Source organism: Dreissena polymorpha, chromosome 3 (genome assembly GCF_020536995.1).
Source record: "Dreissena polymorpha isolate Duluth1 chromosome 3, UMN_Dpol_1.0, whole genome shotgun sequence".
In the NCBI taxonomy this organism is placed as follows: domain Eukaryota; kingdom Metazoa; phylum Mollusca; class Bivalvia; order Myida; family Dreissenidae; genus Dreissena; species Dreissena polymorpha.
Window position 1 is genome coordinate 80,400,920 of NC_068357.1, and position 16,962 is coordinate 80,417,881.

At 35.6% G+C, this 16,962-nt stretch overlaps 1 protein-coding gene across 1 annotated transcript; it reads right to left on the minus strand.

The window, feature by feature from the left end:
* Nucleotides 1–1,110: 1,110 nt before the first annotated feature.
* Nucleotides 1,111–15,331, minus strand: LOC127874912 (small nuclear ribonucleoprotein Sm D2). Its single transcript, XM_052419601.1, has 3 exons — nucleotides 15,166–15,331; nucleotides 3,938–4,117; nucleotides 1,111–1,551 (listed from the first exon to the last, which is right to left on the minus strand). Exons 1-3 carry the CDS (start codon nucleotides 15,168–15,170, stop codon nucleotides 1,377–1,379), a joined length of 360 nt encoding a protein of 119 aa, XP_052275561.1. The 5' UTR covers nucleotides 15,171–15,331; the 3' UTR covers nucleotides 1,111–1,376.
* Nucleotides 15,332–16,962: the final 1,631 nt, after the last annotated feature.

Sequence of the window (16,962 nt, forward strand, 5' to 3'; positions counted from 1 at the left end):
AATAGCATTGCTACTTTCTGAGAAAAGTGGACCTAAACGCAAAAATAGATGAGCTTAAAACGCACGTAGTGACACTGTGACCTAGTTTTTGGCCCGGCATGGTTTATGTTCAAACTTTGCGTAGAGATCATCTTAATAAAACTTCTGACCAAGTTTGGTGAAGATATTGGATAAAAAGTACTTGAATTAGAGAGCGGACAACACGCTGATTGTTTAAAACGTACCGAGTGACCCCGTGACCTAGTTTTTGACCCAGCATGACCCATATTATACTTGACCTAGACATCATCTAGATAACTCTTTTGACCAAGTTTGGTGAAGATCGGATGAAAAGTACTTGAATTAGAGAGTGAACACCATGCTCAATGTTTAAAACACACTTAGTGACCTCGTGATCTAGTTTTTGACATGCCAGGACACGTTTGAACTTGGCCTAGAAATCGTCTAATATGATCTAGATACAACTTCTGACCAAGTTTGGTGAAGCTCGGATGAAAACTTCTTGAATTAGAGAGCGGACACTTAATATGGACCAACATACCCACAGACAAGTTCACTCCTATATACTCCCCTAAATTTCGTTTGTGGGGGTATAAATATTGGAAGTTTCATATGGCCATAAAAAAGAATCTGCTACTTATGCAAACCAAATGAAAATTGTGAAGGCAAAGGTTCACCAGCTCCATTCAATTGTTACATTTGTATTTATATTAATTTTGTGTGAAATAAAATATGTGATTGCATTCTGCACTTGAGCGGTCAAATTTGTTAAGATTGGCCTTAATTGATTTAACTAGTCGTCTCCATAGGATGACATTCCCCCGATAAACGCTTTGATAGAAGTTATGAGCATTTTTCGAAACATAAACGCTGACCCTAAGTTCAAGGTCAAAGGGGTCAAAATTTGTGAGCGTGTGGAAAGGCCTTGTCCATTTAAACATGCATACCAAATATGAATGTTACATCTGAAGCGACATAGAAGTTATGAGCATTTTTGGAAACCTAAACGCAAAGTGTGACGGACAGACAGACAGATGGAAAGACTGACAGTGCTATCACAATATGCCCTCCTTGGGGGCATAAAAATCAAGATAATAAAGAACAACAAAGTAAAAACCACATTTATTTACAAAACATTTTGTCACATTATGACATAATATTAGCAGGATGAATGATCAGAATGAAATATGCTAACAAACATAGCTATCTCAAATTTCAAACGTTTATCATGATTAAACACAGAAAGAGTTTGAATTTTTAACATGTTATTTTCAATTACTTTTCTTTGAAGCCAGAGCTTATGTTTGTTCTCTAAATCAAGTGAAATCAAATGTTATGGTTCACATTTTTTCACAGGGGTGAGTTACTATTTTTGTTCATTTTGCAGTTGCAAGTGGATTTCTCAGTACAATAATGACTGAATCACCACGAAGGAACATTTTTGAGATGAATCTGTCCTTATTGACTGGCTTGGACTTTTTCTTGCCTTTTCCCGTCTTTGGAACTTCTGTCCACATCTCTTTCACATTTTCCAGAACCATGTTGCAGTGCCTGAATCAAGAAAATCAAAAACTACAAGTTCACAGTTTATAAACAAACCTATTGACAATCACAAAATGTGGGTAAAAGAGGTATATAATACCAACTTTTTCTCAAACTATTTGCCCCTTCAGGAAAAAAAGTGTGCTTAGAGCATGGACGCCCCCACATTCCACTTAGTCTAAAAACATTGCTGATGTAACAAACAAATGGTTTATGACCGAATTTAACATTTGACCTCTATAACTGTAATCATGATCTATGAGGTAATGAAACAGGTGACCACGCGACACTTGACCTTTGAGGTAGGGAGATGGTGTTACATGCAACATGTTGTCGTATGATGGTGGACATCACTGGCAGGTTATTTCAAAATCTATCAATATATGGCTATTGTTTGGCTCAGACAAGAAACTCAGCACAGACAGACTGCTATGCTCTGTCTTCACTTAAGGGGGGCACAGTTATAACAAGGGCTGTTTGTAAAACATGCATGCCCCCCATATGGGCTGTCAGTTGTAGTGACAGCCATTGTGTGAATACGTTTTTTGTCACTGTGACCTTGACCTTTGACCTAGTGACCTGAAAATCAATAGGGGCCATCTGCCAGTCATGTTCAATATACCTATGAAGTTTCATGATCCTAGGCCTAATTATTCTTGAGTTATCATCCAGAAACCATTTTACTGTTTTGAGTCACTGTGACCTTGACCTTTGACCTATTGACCTGCAGGGCCCAACATTAACCTAAAAACCAACTTGCCCTGCCAGGCAAGTACTTAGAAAATCTACTTGCCCTGAACGTAAAGTCACTTGCCCAAACATTAAATATCACATTAACTGTAACCTCATATTTTTGAATAAAGAACAAAATGATACACCACAAAACCTTTTTTATTTTTGCACATTTAACAAAATGATAAGATTACAGCAATTAAAGTCTAAATTTAATGCTCTTTGTTCTTTTTTCACTTGCATGGGCGGACAACTAGATTATTAAATAACTTGCCCGCACCGAACTTTTACTTTGCCAGGGGCAATAGGACAACTGTTAATGTTGAGCCCTGACCTGAAAATTAATAGGGGTCATCTGCCAGTCATGATCAATGTACCTATGAAGTTTCATGATCCTAGGCGTAAGCATTCTTGAGTTATCATCCGGGAACAATTTTACTATTTCGAGTCACTGTGACGTTGAACTTTGACCTCATCACCTGAAAATCAATAGGGGTCATCTGCCAGTCATGATCAATGTACCTATGAAGTTTCATGATCCTAGGCCTAAGCATTCTTGAGTTATCATCCGGAAACCATTTTACTATTTCAGGTCACTGTGACCTTGACCTTTGACCTGAAAATCAATAGAGGTAATCTACCAGTCATGATCAATGTACCTATGAAGTTTCATGATCCTAGGCCTAAGCGTTCTTGAGTTATCATCTGGAAATCCTCTGGTGGATGGACCGACCGACCGACGGACCCACATGTGCAAAACAATATACCTCCTTTTCTTCGAAGGGGGACATACAAATTAATATAGTGTGATCTCAGTACATGTAAACGCATGATAGTGATTGAAAGTGATGTAAATGAATAAATGACATTAGTTCTTAATTAATCGGAGCAAAGGCCAGGTCTAAATGCAATTATTACATATTTTTTAATAGCCTGTGTATGGGTACTGACATTAATTTTAATGTTACCTTGAACTTTGCATGTTAAACACTGTGATCATGTAAGTGCCTGATAAATGATGATGAAATGACAGTTCAGACAAGATTGACCCAACAAAAAAGTAAATCTTGTCACCTTGACCCTTAATACTGACTCTACTTGAACTGATTACTAAGAGCTTGAATTGCTCTGTGTAAGTTTAAGTTTCATTAATTTAATTGAAATTCAGTACATTTATTGTGAAAAGTTAAGTGATTTACCTCTACATGAAACAAGATATGTGTTTGTCAGAAACACTATGTCCCCTTTTGCGCTGCTTTGAAGCTATATATTTGACCTTTGACCTTGAAGGATGACCTTGACCTTTCACTACTCAAAATGTGCAGCTCCATGAGATACACATGCCATGCCAAATATCAAGTTGCTATCTTCAATGTTGCATAAGTTATTGCAAATGTTAAAGTTTGCGCAAACAAACAAACACACAAACAAAGCAACAAACCAACCAACAGGGCAAAAACAATATGTCCCTCACTATAGTGGTGGGGGACATAAAAATCAACAGCATTTTAATAAAATTATGCATTAAGGTCAGAGTCAGGCAAATAACTATTCTGGTTAGCTATATGAACGAGTGCAATACTTAATGTCTATTTGAGGGAGTATTGTCTCACTCTTAGAGGGGACATACACATTTTTAATAGTTGCATACATATTTCAATACCTGTCAAAAGCCTTCACGCGGCCAAGGAGCTTCTTGTTGTTGCGACAGTTAATAAGAACTTGTGTGTTGTTTTTCACAGACTGTGTGAGCACTGAGAGGGGACCGGTGTTGAACTCCTCCTGCTCACGCTGGGACAACTCCTCTGGAGTCATCTCACTCTTCGGTTTCTGCATCAAACTCCTACCAAAGAAAAACACATGAAATACACTCAAACAATAAATAAATCAGGGATTTACCACTATAACTTAACATAACAAGGGCTGTTTGTAAAACATGCATGCCCCCCATATGGACTGTCCATTGTAGTGGCAGCCATTGTGTGAGTACGATTTTTGTCACTGTGACCTTGACCTTTGACCTAGTGACCTGAAAATCAATAGGGGTCATCTGCGAGTCACGATCAATGTACCTATGAAGTGTCATGATCCTAGGCAAAAGCATTCTTGAGTTATCATCCAAAATCATTTAACTATTTCCGGTCACCGTGACCTTGACCTTTGACCTTGTGACCTCAAAATCAATAGGGGTCATCTGCGAGTCATGATCAATCTACCTATGAAGTTTCATGATCCTAGGCGTATGCGTTCTTGAGTTATCATCCGAAAACCATTTTACTATTTCAGGTCACCGTGACCTTGACCTTTGACCTAGTGACCTCAAAAACAATAGGGGTCATCTGCAAGTCATGATCAATCTACCCATGAAGTTTCATGATCCTAGGCGTATGCGTTCTTGAGTTATCATCCGGAAACCATTTTACTATTTCGGGTCACGGTGACCTTGACCTTTGACGTAGTGACCTCAAAATCAATAGGGGTCATCTGCGAGTCATGATCAATGTACGTATGAAGTTTCATGATCCTAGGCCCAAGTGTTCTTGAGTTATCGTCTGACAACCACCTGGTGGACGGACCGACAGACAGACAGACCGACAGACAGACCGACATGAGCAAAGCAATATACCCCCTCTTCTTCGAAGGGGGGCATAAAAATCAATACACGCACGCTTTGCAGGAGTATACCTTGTACATTGCAGCATAATTTTCGCGCGCTTTTGTCGGGAAATATACATGATCACTGTATATTGGAAGCATTTGTAAACGTCGTGTTAACATTAAAAATCGTAGTTTGTTTCGGATTACTAATTATTATTCTCATTTGGAAATTTTATGGAACATTTATTCTTGTCTTATATGTGTTATGATTTAAATATTAATTTGTCGAATGTCTTATATTCATTCATATTATAGACCTACCTGTGAATTAAAAAACATAATTTTTATACGTATTAATTTTCTATACAATTATCTTTTTTATACATGTACTACAGTATTAAAACAATTTATTATAACAATGTTTTTATTTTTTGGCATGCCCAGTAGCACACTGCTAACGCGGCGTTGCGCGGCGGTCACTGATAAGAACGGAAACTGTCTGCATTTACCGACTAGGCTAAAGTAATACACGCCGCTGGAATGAGCGAACGCCGCGTAACGCCGAGCGTTTTATCGAGTTCACCTCGCTCTCTCAACGCCGCGTGAACACTCGCCAGGGCCCTCACACTACTTTGGGGGAAGGGGCCCCCAGCCCTTAGGAGGGGGAATTTTCGCGGCGTTTCCCTTTTTAAGGGATTTTTTTACTTACTCTCTCATTATTACATTTGTACATGTTTGCACTATATTCATTGCATTTTTCATAATTTAGTAATGTTTGCAAACATTAAATTGAAATAGAATTAAGATATAATGATCATGAGACACATCTTTCTATTAAAATTTTTTTTATTTTTTTTTGTTTTTGTTTTTTAGGGGAATTTTTCACCCAAAAAGGGGAAAAAAGTATACTTTTCAGGCGGGGGAATGCCGCCGAATTTCGGCGGCAGATTTAATAGATTGAGGGCCCTGCTCGCTAGCAGAAAAAAACCCGCGGAGGGAGCGCGTTTTTTGGGGAAAACGCGTAGAGTGTACTGTAACAAGATTTTACTATAGCCATATAAGGAAAAATGCCCTGCCCCTTGGAAACCATGTTTTTCAAGCAAACATAATTATTTTCAAACTCATCCAAGATATCATTGAGACCAATCTTCTGACCAAATTTCATGAAGATTGGACAATAAATGTGGCCTCTAGAGTGTTAACGAGGTTTTACTATAGCCATTTAAGGAAAAAAGCCCTGCCCCTCTGGTGGCCATGTTTTTAAAGCAACCAAAACCAAATTCACTTTTTCGCTACTTTCTGATAACAGCACCATTCAACACATGTTGCAAATGTCCACCATCTCGAAATTTTAACTTATATGTATCTATGAGTAAAGTAAAGCACTGCAATATCACATTTAAAACAATATTTCAACCTACATGTATATTGATTGCGTATTCGCAAGGTTACGGTTTTTATTTTCTGCAGTCAAACGATATGCATATTTTATTTCATGTGCAAAGAGGTATCTCGACATGTTTTCGGACAGTCGTTTTCGGATACGGTACGGTTCGTCGATTTTAATTTACTTTCAGCATTCTTTATAACATTTTTATAGAATGACCAATACATATGCGGTGTGACGGATGGTCTGGCTGACAATATTTCGTATTTTACAGAACTTGCACCTTAACAGACTTTAAAAATTAAATAATTTGAAAGGGCAGTTTTCTTATTTTATTAATAGTACTTTAACAAAAGTATTTATCTTTTTGTTTTAAAGTATATATGTATGTAACTGTAGCTGATGTCTGGTTTGTTAAGTCACACTCACAACCTTGATTGTATTCTTTATTGTAATTAAAGCCATAATAATATTTTATAAACAAGAGCACCGCCTTGCGGGTGCAGACCGCTCATCTATTTTCTTTTAAAAGGTGAAGGGACTCTCATTTTCAATCACAAAGGAGGGGTGTGGAGTGAAGAGGGGTGTATAGTGTGGGGGCGTGGACATTTATTACATTATCTACCTTCTTGGGTGCGATGGTTGGACGGTATTTCAAACATAATATAATAAAAATAAATATTTGTGTTGTTTCAAAAAAAAAAAATGGGGGGGTGGTAGGGTATAGTGTGAGGGTGTGGTGGTCATTTGTGAGATGATCTTAAAAAAAAAAAAAAAATCGGGGGGGGGGGGGGGGGGGGGGGGGGGGGGGGCGGGAATTCGGGGTGGGGGGTATTCTTGGGTGCGATGGTTGGACGGTATTTCAAACATAAAATAATAAAAATAAATATTTGTTTTTTAACCGTTTCAAAAAAAAAAATTAGGGGGGTGGTGGGTGGGGTGGGGGGGGGTATAGTATAGTGTGAGGGTGTGGTGGTCATTTGTGGGATGATCTTAAAAAAAAAAAAAAAAATAGGGGGGGGTCACAGGGGGGGGGGGGGAGGACACGGGGGATGGTTTGGGTGGAGTTTATTGTCGTATGTCAGGTAAGAATATTTTTGTCAAAGTATCAAGCAAATCTAATCATAAATAAATGGCATTTTTAGCAAAATTTAATAATTTGATCTTGAGAGTCAAGGTCATTCAAAGGTCAAGGTAAAATTCAACTTCCCAGGTACAGTAACCTCATGATAGCATGAAAGTATTTGAAGTTTGAAAGCAATAGCCTTGATACTTTACAAGTAAAGTGGATCGAAACGCAAAATTTAACCATATATTCAATGTTACTAAGTCAAAAAAGGGCCATAATTCCCTAAAAATGACAACCAGAGTTATGCAACTTGTCCTTTTACTGTACCCTTATGATAGTTTGCGAGTGTTCCAAGTATGAAAGCAATATCTATGATAGTTAAGGGGTTAAGTGGACCAAAATAAAACTTAACAAAATTTTCACTTTTTCTAAGTATAAAGGGCCCATAATTCCGTCCAAATGCCAGTTAGAGTTACATTACTTTGCCTGCACAGTCCCCTTATGATAGTTAAGAAGTGTTGCAAGTATGAAAGCAATAGCTTTGATACTGTTGGAATAAAGTGGACTTAAGCACAAAACTTAACCAAATTTTCAATTTTCTAAGTATAAAAAGGGCACATAATTCTGTCAAAATGCACGCCAGAGTTATCTAACTTTGCCTGCCCAGTCCCCTCATGATAGTTAGTAAGTGTTGCAAGTATGAAAGCAATAGCTTTGATACTTAAGGAATAAAATGGACCTAAACACAAAACTTAACCAAAATTTTCAATTTTCTAAGTATAAAAAGGGCACATAATTCTGTCAAAATGCACGCCAGAGTTATCTTACTTTGCCTGCCCAGTCCCCTCATGATAGTAAGTAAGTGTACCAAGTTTGAATGCAATAGCATTGATACTTTCTGAGAAAAGTGGACCTAAACGCAAAACTTAACCGGACGCCGACGCCAATGCTGACGCCAAGGTGATGACAATAGCTCATAATTTTTTTTCAAAAAATAGATGAGCTAAAAAATGACACTGATATTATGCTTGTTTTTAAGTATAGATTATAACTTAAATCCAAAAGATATACATTTGATAAAAGATAGATAAAATGAGATTCATTGTTTTTTTCTTTTTGCCTTCAGTGCCATTTTGCGGAAAAGTCAGCGTCTGTTTTGGCTATTTATTTATTTTTAATGTAAAAATATGGCTTTTATTTTCTGAAGGCCAGTGTGAGCACTGATTGAGACCAATCTTCTGACCAAATTTCATGAAGATTGGACAATAAATATGGCCTCTAGAGTGTTAACAAGGCAAATGTTAGCGCCGCACAACGCACGACGGACAAAAGGCGATCACAAAAGCTCACCATGAGCACGTCGTGCTCAGGTGAGCTAAAAATGGGGAGGGGTTACAACCTATTCACCAGAAATATTTAATTAGTGGCCAAAGTTATCAGCGGCCCACGAAAGCTCTCCTCATATTTCACCGGAAGATTCTGTCAAAGCATTTTTGTAACTATGTTGAACGTTGCTTGATGAAATAATTATTTAATCGCCATCAACTAATTATCCCCGTTATTACCGGTATTTGTCGTCACAATTTAAAAATAAGTTTCATTTCACTGATTTTAATTCCAAATTTGCAAATTTCGTGCATCAATTTAAAATATAAACCGGTGCAATTTTAACTGGTGCAACCGATGTATTAGTTCAAGCGCGGCCCATTAACCTCACCATTCAACAAACAAAATGGCGTCGCGAAACTCGCATTGCTATGTTAAAAATATTTTATTTTTTTTAATAATTCCAAAAAGAAACAAAAGATTTCTAGAGTGTTTTTAGTCAGGGTCGTATGCTTGTATGTATGCAACTGTCGCTGATGACTGGTTTGTTAAGTCACACCCACAACCTTGAAGTTGAATGTATTCTTTCTTGGAAAGTTATGATAATATTTTCTAAGAAAATGACACTGATATAATTCTTGTTTTAAAGTGATATTGTGCTTGTTTTTAAGTATATATGTACATGTATGTAACTGTAGCTGATGTCTGGTTTGTTAAGTCACACCCACAACCTTGATTGTATTCTTTATTGTAAAGCCATGATAATATTTTATAAGAAAATTACACTGATATTATGCTTGCAGGCTTTTTCCGCTCCGTCTTGGGAAAACGCCACACTGGAATTTTGGGAATTTCGCGTCGTGAAAACCCCCATTTTGGGAAAAAAAATAATCGCAAAATTGGCTCAATTGGGAAAAATTATCGCATGTAAATTATTTAAAACAGTGTTTCTTATATTTCACAGAAGCCGTTAACTGGTAAATAACGACTATTTTGATAACTTATTATTAAAATTTTACAAAATATTATGAACATGTGTGATTAGTGCAGGTTTTTTAATCTGAATTTGGGGAAAAGGCTTGGCCTTTTTGAGGTGAAAAAAATCGCGGGAAGCGCCGGATTTTGAGGAAAAAAAGGAAAGTCTTAAATAATCATTAACATATTTTACAGTTCTTAAAACAAATTCAAGGCAACAGATAATTTAATTATGCAATACTTTCTATTTTCTACACCAGATCAGGTCAACTTATATATTTAAAGGGTAAAAAAAAAAAAAAAAAAAAAAAAAAAATTTTTTTTTTTTTTTTGAATTGGGAATTTTTTTTTCAATTGGGAAAAAAACAACCAGATTTGCATTGGGAATGGGGCCGAATTTCGGACCCGTGGCATAGGGCGGAAAAAGCCTGGCTTGTTTTTAAGTATATATACTATAACTTTAATCAAATAGATATACATTTAATAAAACATAGATAAATAGAGATTCATTGTTTTTTCTCTTTGCCGTGAGTAATGTTTTGCGGAAAAGTCTGTGTCTGTTTTGGCTATTTTTTTAAGGAAAAAATGATGGCTATTATTTTCTGAAGGCCAGTGTGAGCACTGATAACAGCGATTTTTTTCCTTCTTTATAAAGTACCGGTAAACGGCACTTTCCCAATTACTAAAAAACTACAAATTTCCCAATTGCTGTCCAAACAATTCCCAATTTAAGGTAAAAAAAAAAAATATATTTTTTTTTGGAAAATGCAACATTTTGTTAGTTTCCCTATGCAGCTCTGTGTTTTGAACCTAGGTAAATATAATATTGACAGCTTGAAAACACTTAGTTATCAATTTTAAAGTATTTGGGAGCATAAAATCAAATACAATTTTCCAATTTGAGGGTTTCATGACTCGATTTTTCCCAATTTTCAGGCTTTCACGACTCAATTTTTCCCAATTGGACCGGTACGGGTACTTTTCCCAATTGGACAAAAAAAATCGCCGGATAATAAAGCAAAAAAACACTGTATCTCTTTAGTATAGCAGTGTCTGGTTACTACTTGGGGAGACTTGGTTTAATCCCGCTTTGGAAATCAGGATGTTTCACTTCATGGTGACGAGTAAACAAAAACTATGATATAGTAAATGGGTATGAGCTTGGCCTTGTGTAAGGGATGCAAGGCCAACTGAAGCGGGAATGGCGGGTCCTATAATGTTGGGTCCTGGTAAGCATTTAGACGCGGAAAAGTGTAGTAAAATAAGGTAAAATAAGGGCTGTTGGACTAGTCCAAAAAATTAGACGTAAACCCCGCTTACGTCTAAACGGCTACCGTCGTTTTCCTATAGCAAATTGATTTCAACTTAAACTTCAGTTTTTCTCGTTAAATCTTTGCTAATGCATAAAATTATCATTAATTAGACATAAATGTGAGCGATTACCTCTTAAATGTGTAAAAATTGTGCTTTTAAACCACTTATGTACATTTTTTTAAATAAACATACACAACACACGAAGTGTGTTTGTCGTTTATAGAATTACATTGAATTATATTGAACGAAATTATTTTTTGAATAGGTTACACATAACCAATTGTTGTTGTACAACAAACCACATCACTTTTTAGCTTTCTGTACTTTTTAATTAAATGAAACCTATATGTGTGTGTTAAAACTACCAGTTGTATCACGAAGTGTATATTGATAGGAGATGAATCGAGTATGTGACCCTTACTGTAGTAAATTCAATCTTTTGCAAAAACTATTCATCCGATTTTATTGGTTTATACGTTATCTTGTTGCTTATTAATTCCTCTTTCAAAAAATATACGTTTTAGTATACTCCCGTTGCTATTAATGGATTTATAGCGAGATAAATACAAGAAATACACATTTTATGTTTTACCACCGCGCGTTTTACCGTGTTGTGGCTATCAATCTTGTACAATTAGCGTACAGCGAAGCGCCGAGGTTATACATTTTGATGTAACCACTCACGTCTTTTGTTGAATTATAGTTTCATTTCTCGGCCGATTTTGACAAATTATATATCATAAGAAAGCTTACGTTACGTAGTAAACAGATATATGAACATATATTAAGTTTTTCTTCTGATTTCGACAGCCCGGCGAGTTATAACTTTAACTTTTGCAAATATCATACCGTATTGGAGTTTTAGAATCTAGATTTACGGTTGACATGTTCGTACTTAATACCAATTTGTAGCGTTCTTCTGATTTCGACAGCCCGGCGAGTTATAACTTTAACTTTTGCAAATATTATACCGTTTTGGAGTTTTAGAATCTAGATTTACTGTTGACATGTTCGTACTTAATACCAATTTGTAGCGTTTATATTTGGAGTTCAGTTTTAAAAATTACATCTTGCTTAGGAGAATAGAATTCTGTATACGATAGAAAAAAATTTGTTTAAAAACGAAAGTAATTAAGGAATGAAGGCGGAAGAAAGTAGCGCGCGTTCCTAACGCACTGAACTGATGCTACGGTCTTGGCGATTATGCTTTTGTTTAGAAACCGGCCATTGAATTTCCTTTGCCATGATTATTATATTTTTTATGGAATATATTGTGGTATTTTGTTCACGAAACATATCAATAAAGCTTATTATAAATAAATCTTAATAAATTAACGATTTCAGCTCTTGTTTATAACAAAGAAGGGGTGATAAATTTATGATGAAACAGCGTATATAGCGGACCCTCTCGATTTTATTCGGCTTTGCATGCATACTTGAAATAAAATGGGTGTCAAAAACATTCATCGTTTGCTGTTAAATATCAACGAGGGAATTATGTATAATTATATGAAATGTTATTTACCTTAAATTAACAATTTATTAAAGATTCTTGAAAATCACAGTCGGTGTTACGCGGGTCATTTCGTATTTTGACATCAGGGCATCATGTCCAACTAGTCAAAATCAGATTTTTTTTCACTGGGACGACGACGGCTTAGATTAAGACAGGCAGATAGATAGTTTATTCAGACTTATACAACAGTACATCGTCTTCAACTCAAATATATAAATTATTTTTAGACGAATTGTTAGGTCAGGGGACAAAAATTCCACTCGTCCGCTCGTATTGACGAGTGAATTCTTGAAAGGACGAGTGAATTTCCCTAAAGCTCTCGTCCTACAGGACGAGTGAAAAAAAACTGATGTTAAAATATATATTTTCTGACCAGTAAGACTCTTTTTCATTAAATAAAATCATTTCTTAAAGCATATCTATTCTGAAAGTAGAACGATAATGAACCAGAAATCGTAATTGAAAATTTCATACAGCGTTGTTATGCGAGACTGTGTCCCGAGTAAATATTGGCTTTTTGGTGTAAACTTTGCGCGTCCATGTTGACAGGGAACCATCTGACTTCATTCACTGTAAGTATTGATTTTTTTAAAGAATTATTTTACTGCGAAGTTCGGTTTTAAACCAGTCTGAATTTCATATGAAATATGTCTGACATACGAGCGTTCTTTAAAGGGGGCACGAGCGATGTTCAACCATCCGAAATGGAAAGCACGCAAGCATTAGAAAAAGGAAAAAACAAATTTGTCTTCATTTATTTATTTTGTGTTCCTCATAAATAAAGTAAGTTAACATTTCTTCTGTGATCAGCTGGCATGAATAACTAAGTAAGCAGCATTTTAGCAGTGATATAGGAAACATTGCTAGTCATATCAGTCCTTTGCAATCTTTCTTTCACACATATTTGAAGGACAAGTGCATGTGTTTGCAGGACGAGTGAAAATTTTAATGCACTTGTCCTGCAGGACGAGTGCAATTTATAAATATTTTTGTCCCCTGTAGGTGATTACACATATAGCAGTGATGATTCTGAGAATGTTGCCATGTTTCTTATCCGTGTAATCTAGAGTCCGTGGTTTGAGCATTTTTATCGCGGTGTTCAACAAAAGATATCTCAATAATCTTGTTTATTGATAGATCTGTGGTTTTATTGCCCCTGTGTTCAGCACAAACCAATTATCGCTTTATGATCAGATACTGTGCCGACCAATACTAAATAACACTATGGTGTCATACGCCACAGCAGGGACATATACTTGTGATCATGGAGTCTTAGTGCAAGACTTAAAAAAGTATGTTGTTTCGCTTGCGGTTGTTAAAGCCAAAACGGGGCTTCCCAGCTGGCACAGCTGCTACAGCTGCTGATATTCGGATCTGAATACCTAAACTTATTCAGACCTTATTCTTAACCGTTGCGCGTTTTACGATATCGGATTTTAGGCGGGAATACAACTCAGTGAAACTATTCAATTTCTTATACAACATTAAGCATATTAACAGTTATTGAAATTAACAATATCAGCGACATCTTTTTAAAGACTAAACACGTTTTCAAGTATCGAATTTAACATGTCAATAAAATATATTAATACCAAAAAAGGTTTCATTTAATATTGTTCACATTAAACCTTTAAATGAAAGTGTCGCTTTAACTATTTTCCGTGTCTTATTAAGCCGCGAATCTTAAAAACAGTTAACAAAAAGGGCTACACGTTCTAATTCTTAATGAAATACAAAAATAAGTATAACATAATTATTAACGTCCATAAACACACACGGCAAGATCAAAGTTTTAATGGAAAACTAATATGACATTCCACCTAAATTATTATTTTCGTCTAAATCGAATACTATATATAGAGAAACAATGTATTTATAACCGACCAATGAGGTAACATTATGCAACTTTCAATTTACACAGTGCTATATGGCAACAATATGGAATTTGAACAGTGGTAGTGTTTTAAGGTCTGGACTATCATTACTTGTAAGTTTGTATAAACATTTTTCTAATGCAATTAGTAAAATAATGTTTATATTTTATGTTTAATAATTTATTGCATGATTATTCTGTGCTGTTATATGAATTTGATGCCGTTAAAGCTTCCGACATGAATTCATGTCGGAACGATGCTATTGCAAAATAACGTTAAACGATATGAGGTCGATGTAAATCGACCTCATATTTATAGGAGTACTGTTGGACCAGCCTTTTAGCGCAGTGTTTCAAACCCCTGTTAAAGTCAAGTTTTTTCACTTTACTCCCTACAAAATGAGTATTATTGTATTAAGGTATGCAAAATATTTGCTAAATAGAGTAATCACTGTACACGTCCAGACAAAGTTTATGAAACATTGAAACCATGAGTTAATGATAATCTACTTTCAGTTTCTCGTTAACATTTGGTTCGAACAAATAAGGCACGATTACTTACTTACAACAAAGTCTACATGAATCAAATTCAATATGTATGGTACCATGATGATTTTCTAGATCATTACACAGTATACAATGAAATAGCGCACTACAACCATCGAAAAGATACAAATTTACTAATTTAAAACGCCAAGAAACAAACTTCCGGTTGAACCCGGCGAAGAAAAAAATGACACTTTTAAAGCAATGGTAAGACGTTTTAGCAAAATATCTGCACATATATGTTAATAATATATTCGAATAATAAAGAACAATGTTTCGTTACTTACGCCATCACTGATTTTTAAGATGTAAACCGATTTGCTCGGTTCCCCAAAACTAATTTAGCTGCCGCTAAACGTAAACAAAGCGTATGGAGTTGTCTATTCTGCGGATCAACTTTAAAATACCGGTATTTACCGTTTCCCTTGTGTTTCACGTGTGGCATGAACATTAATTCCAATTGGAACTATTTTTAATGAGAGATCGAGTTTTAAGTGGTGCATCGAACAACAACTGTAAATAATGCCCTATGCAAATGGAAGTACATGACAATATTTAAAATTAAACGTTAATTTTCTTTTAAATTTGCAAGAATTTTAGTTTAAGAGACAAAATTGATTAACGTGAATATTAAACTGAAAACCCCACTGTGTTCACATTATACTAATTTACCTTTATGTGCATGTATATTGATATTTCTTTATAGTCATTATGATTGATACATATCTAGAAGTTTATGTCACCACTATGAAGAAAATACAGGTCTTCATCAACACCTGCCTCAGGAAGATCCTCAATATCAGCTGGCCAAACAAGATCTTCAACAAAGAATTATGGAGAAGAACAAAGCAGCAGCCAGTTGAAGAAGACATCCTTCAGAGACGTTTGCGGTGGATAGGCCACACCCTTCACAAGCCTGCATCAAATACGACGAGACAATCTCTCACATAGAACCACCAAGGAAAAAGGAAGAGAGGGTGGTCTAGAAACACCTGGCGCCGTGACCTGGAAGCAGATGGGTCAAACATGGCGGCAACTAGAAAGACTCGCCAAGAAACGAGACGTCAGGAGAAAGCTGGTTGTCCCAGACACATGCGAAGATGAGATGAGATCATGTTTTGAATAGAATTAATAGAATTTGCCGGCAGATTGATTTTCGACTTGTGTCGCAAAACACATATGTCTTCAACTGCTTCAAATAACCATATGCCACCACAAAACAGCGCTTTCGACAGGGAATTTAGACTTACTTTTTTAACATATTGTGATGTCATACCCCCTATACATAATGATCGACATCTTTTAAGACAAGCATTAGCACACCGAGAGACGTTTGGTAAAATGTATGTCCAGGAGTTGCAAAATATTAACGGTACATGTATAAAAAAAATATGACCAATGTCAATATCCGAATCCATTATTAATCGGCTTAACATTTACTTTCGGCCTTGAACGCAGTATGTATCCATTACGCCGCGGATAAATATTGATAGATACATTCAAAAATATCAATAAAATAGTTCATAATAAAAGTACTGACTGTTTTACTAATTATTTCAATTAAGCAATTAAACATATTGTCTTCATTTTTACTGTGAGCGGTCGTCAGAATTTTGATGTTTTTCGAACATTAATCAAGTGGCCAAAATTATCTGTTGTACTCTGAGTGCTATAAAGCAATTTTAAAGCATTCCTGATATGTACAATTAATAGTTTTTACACAAATGCTGAGATGTAGAATTGATCTCCATGTATTAGGTTTGCATTGACCTCTTACATGTAGTTGCATAAAACTAGTTATAATAAGATCACATCAACTTAATACTTAGTCATGCGATTGTATTTCTTTCAAATGATTGTAAGCCTGCCATAATGTAGGTAGTAATTTATCAGTTAATTAATTCTAAATTAGATACTTATATTGTACCATATTGCCATTCTTTGGTAAAATTATTATAAAACATTTCCTATTAGAAATAATAATCGGATAAAGGTTCTTATAGGTTTAAATTTAAGAAATGACCACATGTGTTAACAATTGTGCTATTTTAATACAGATCGTGGTGAGAATGGTTGAAAAGTCT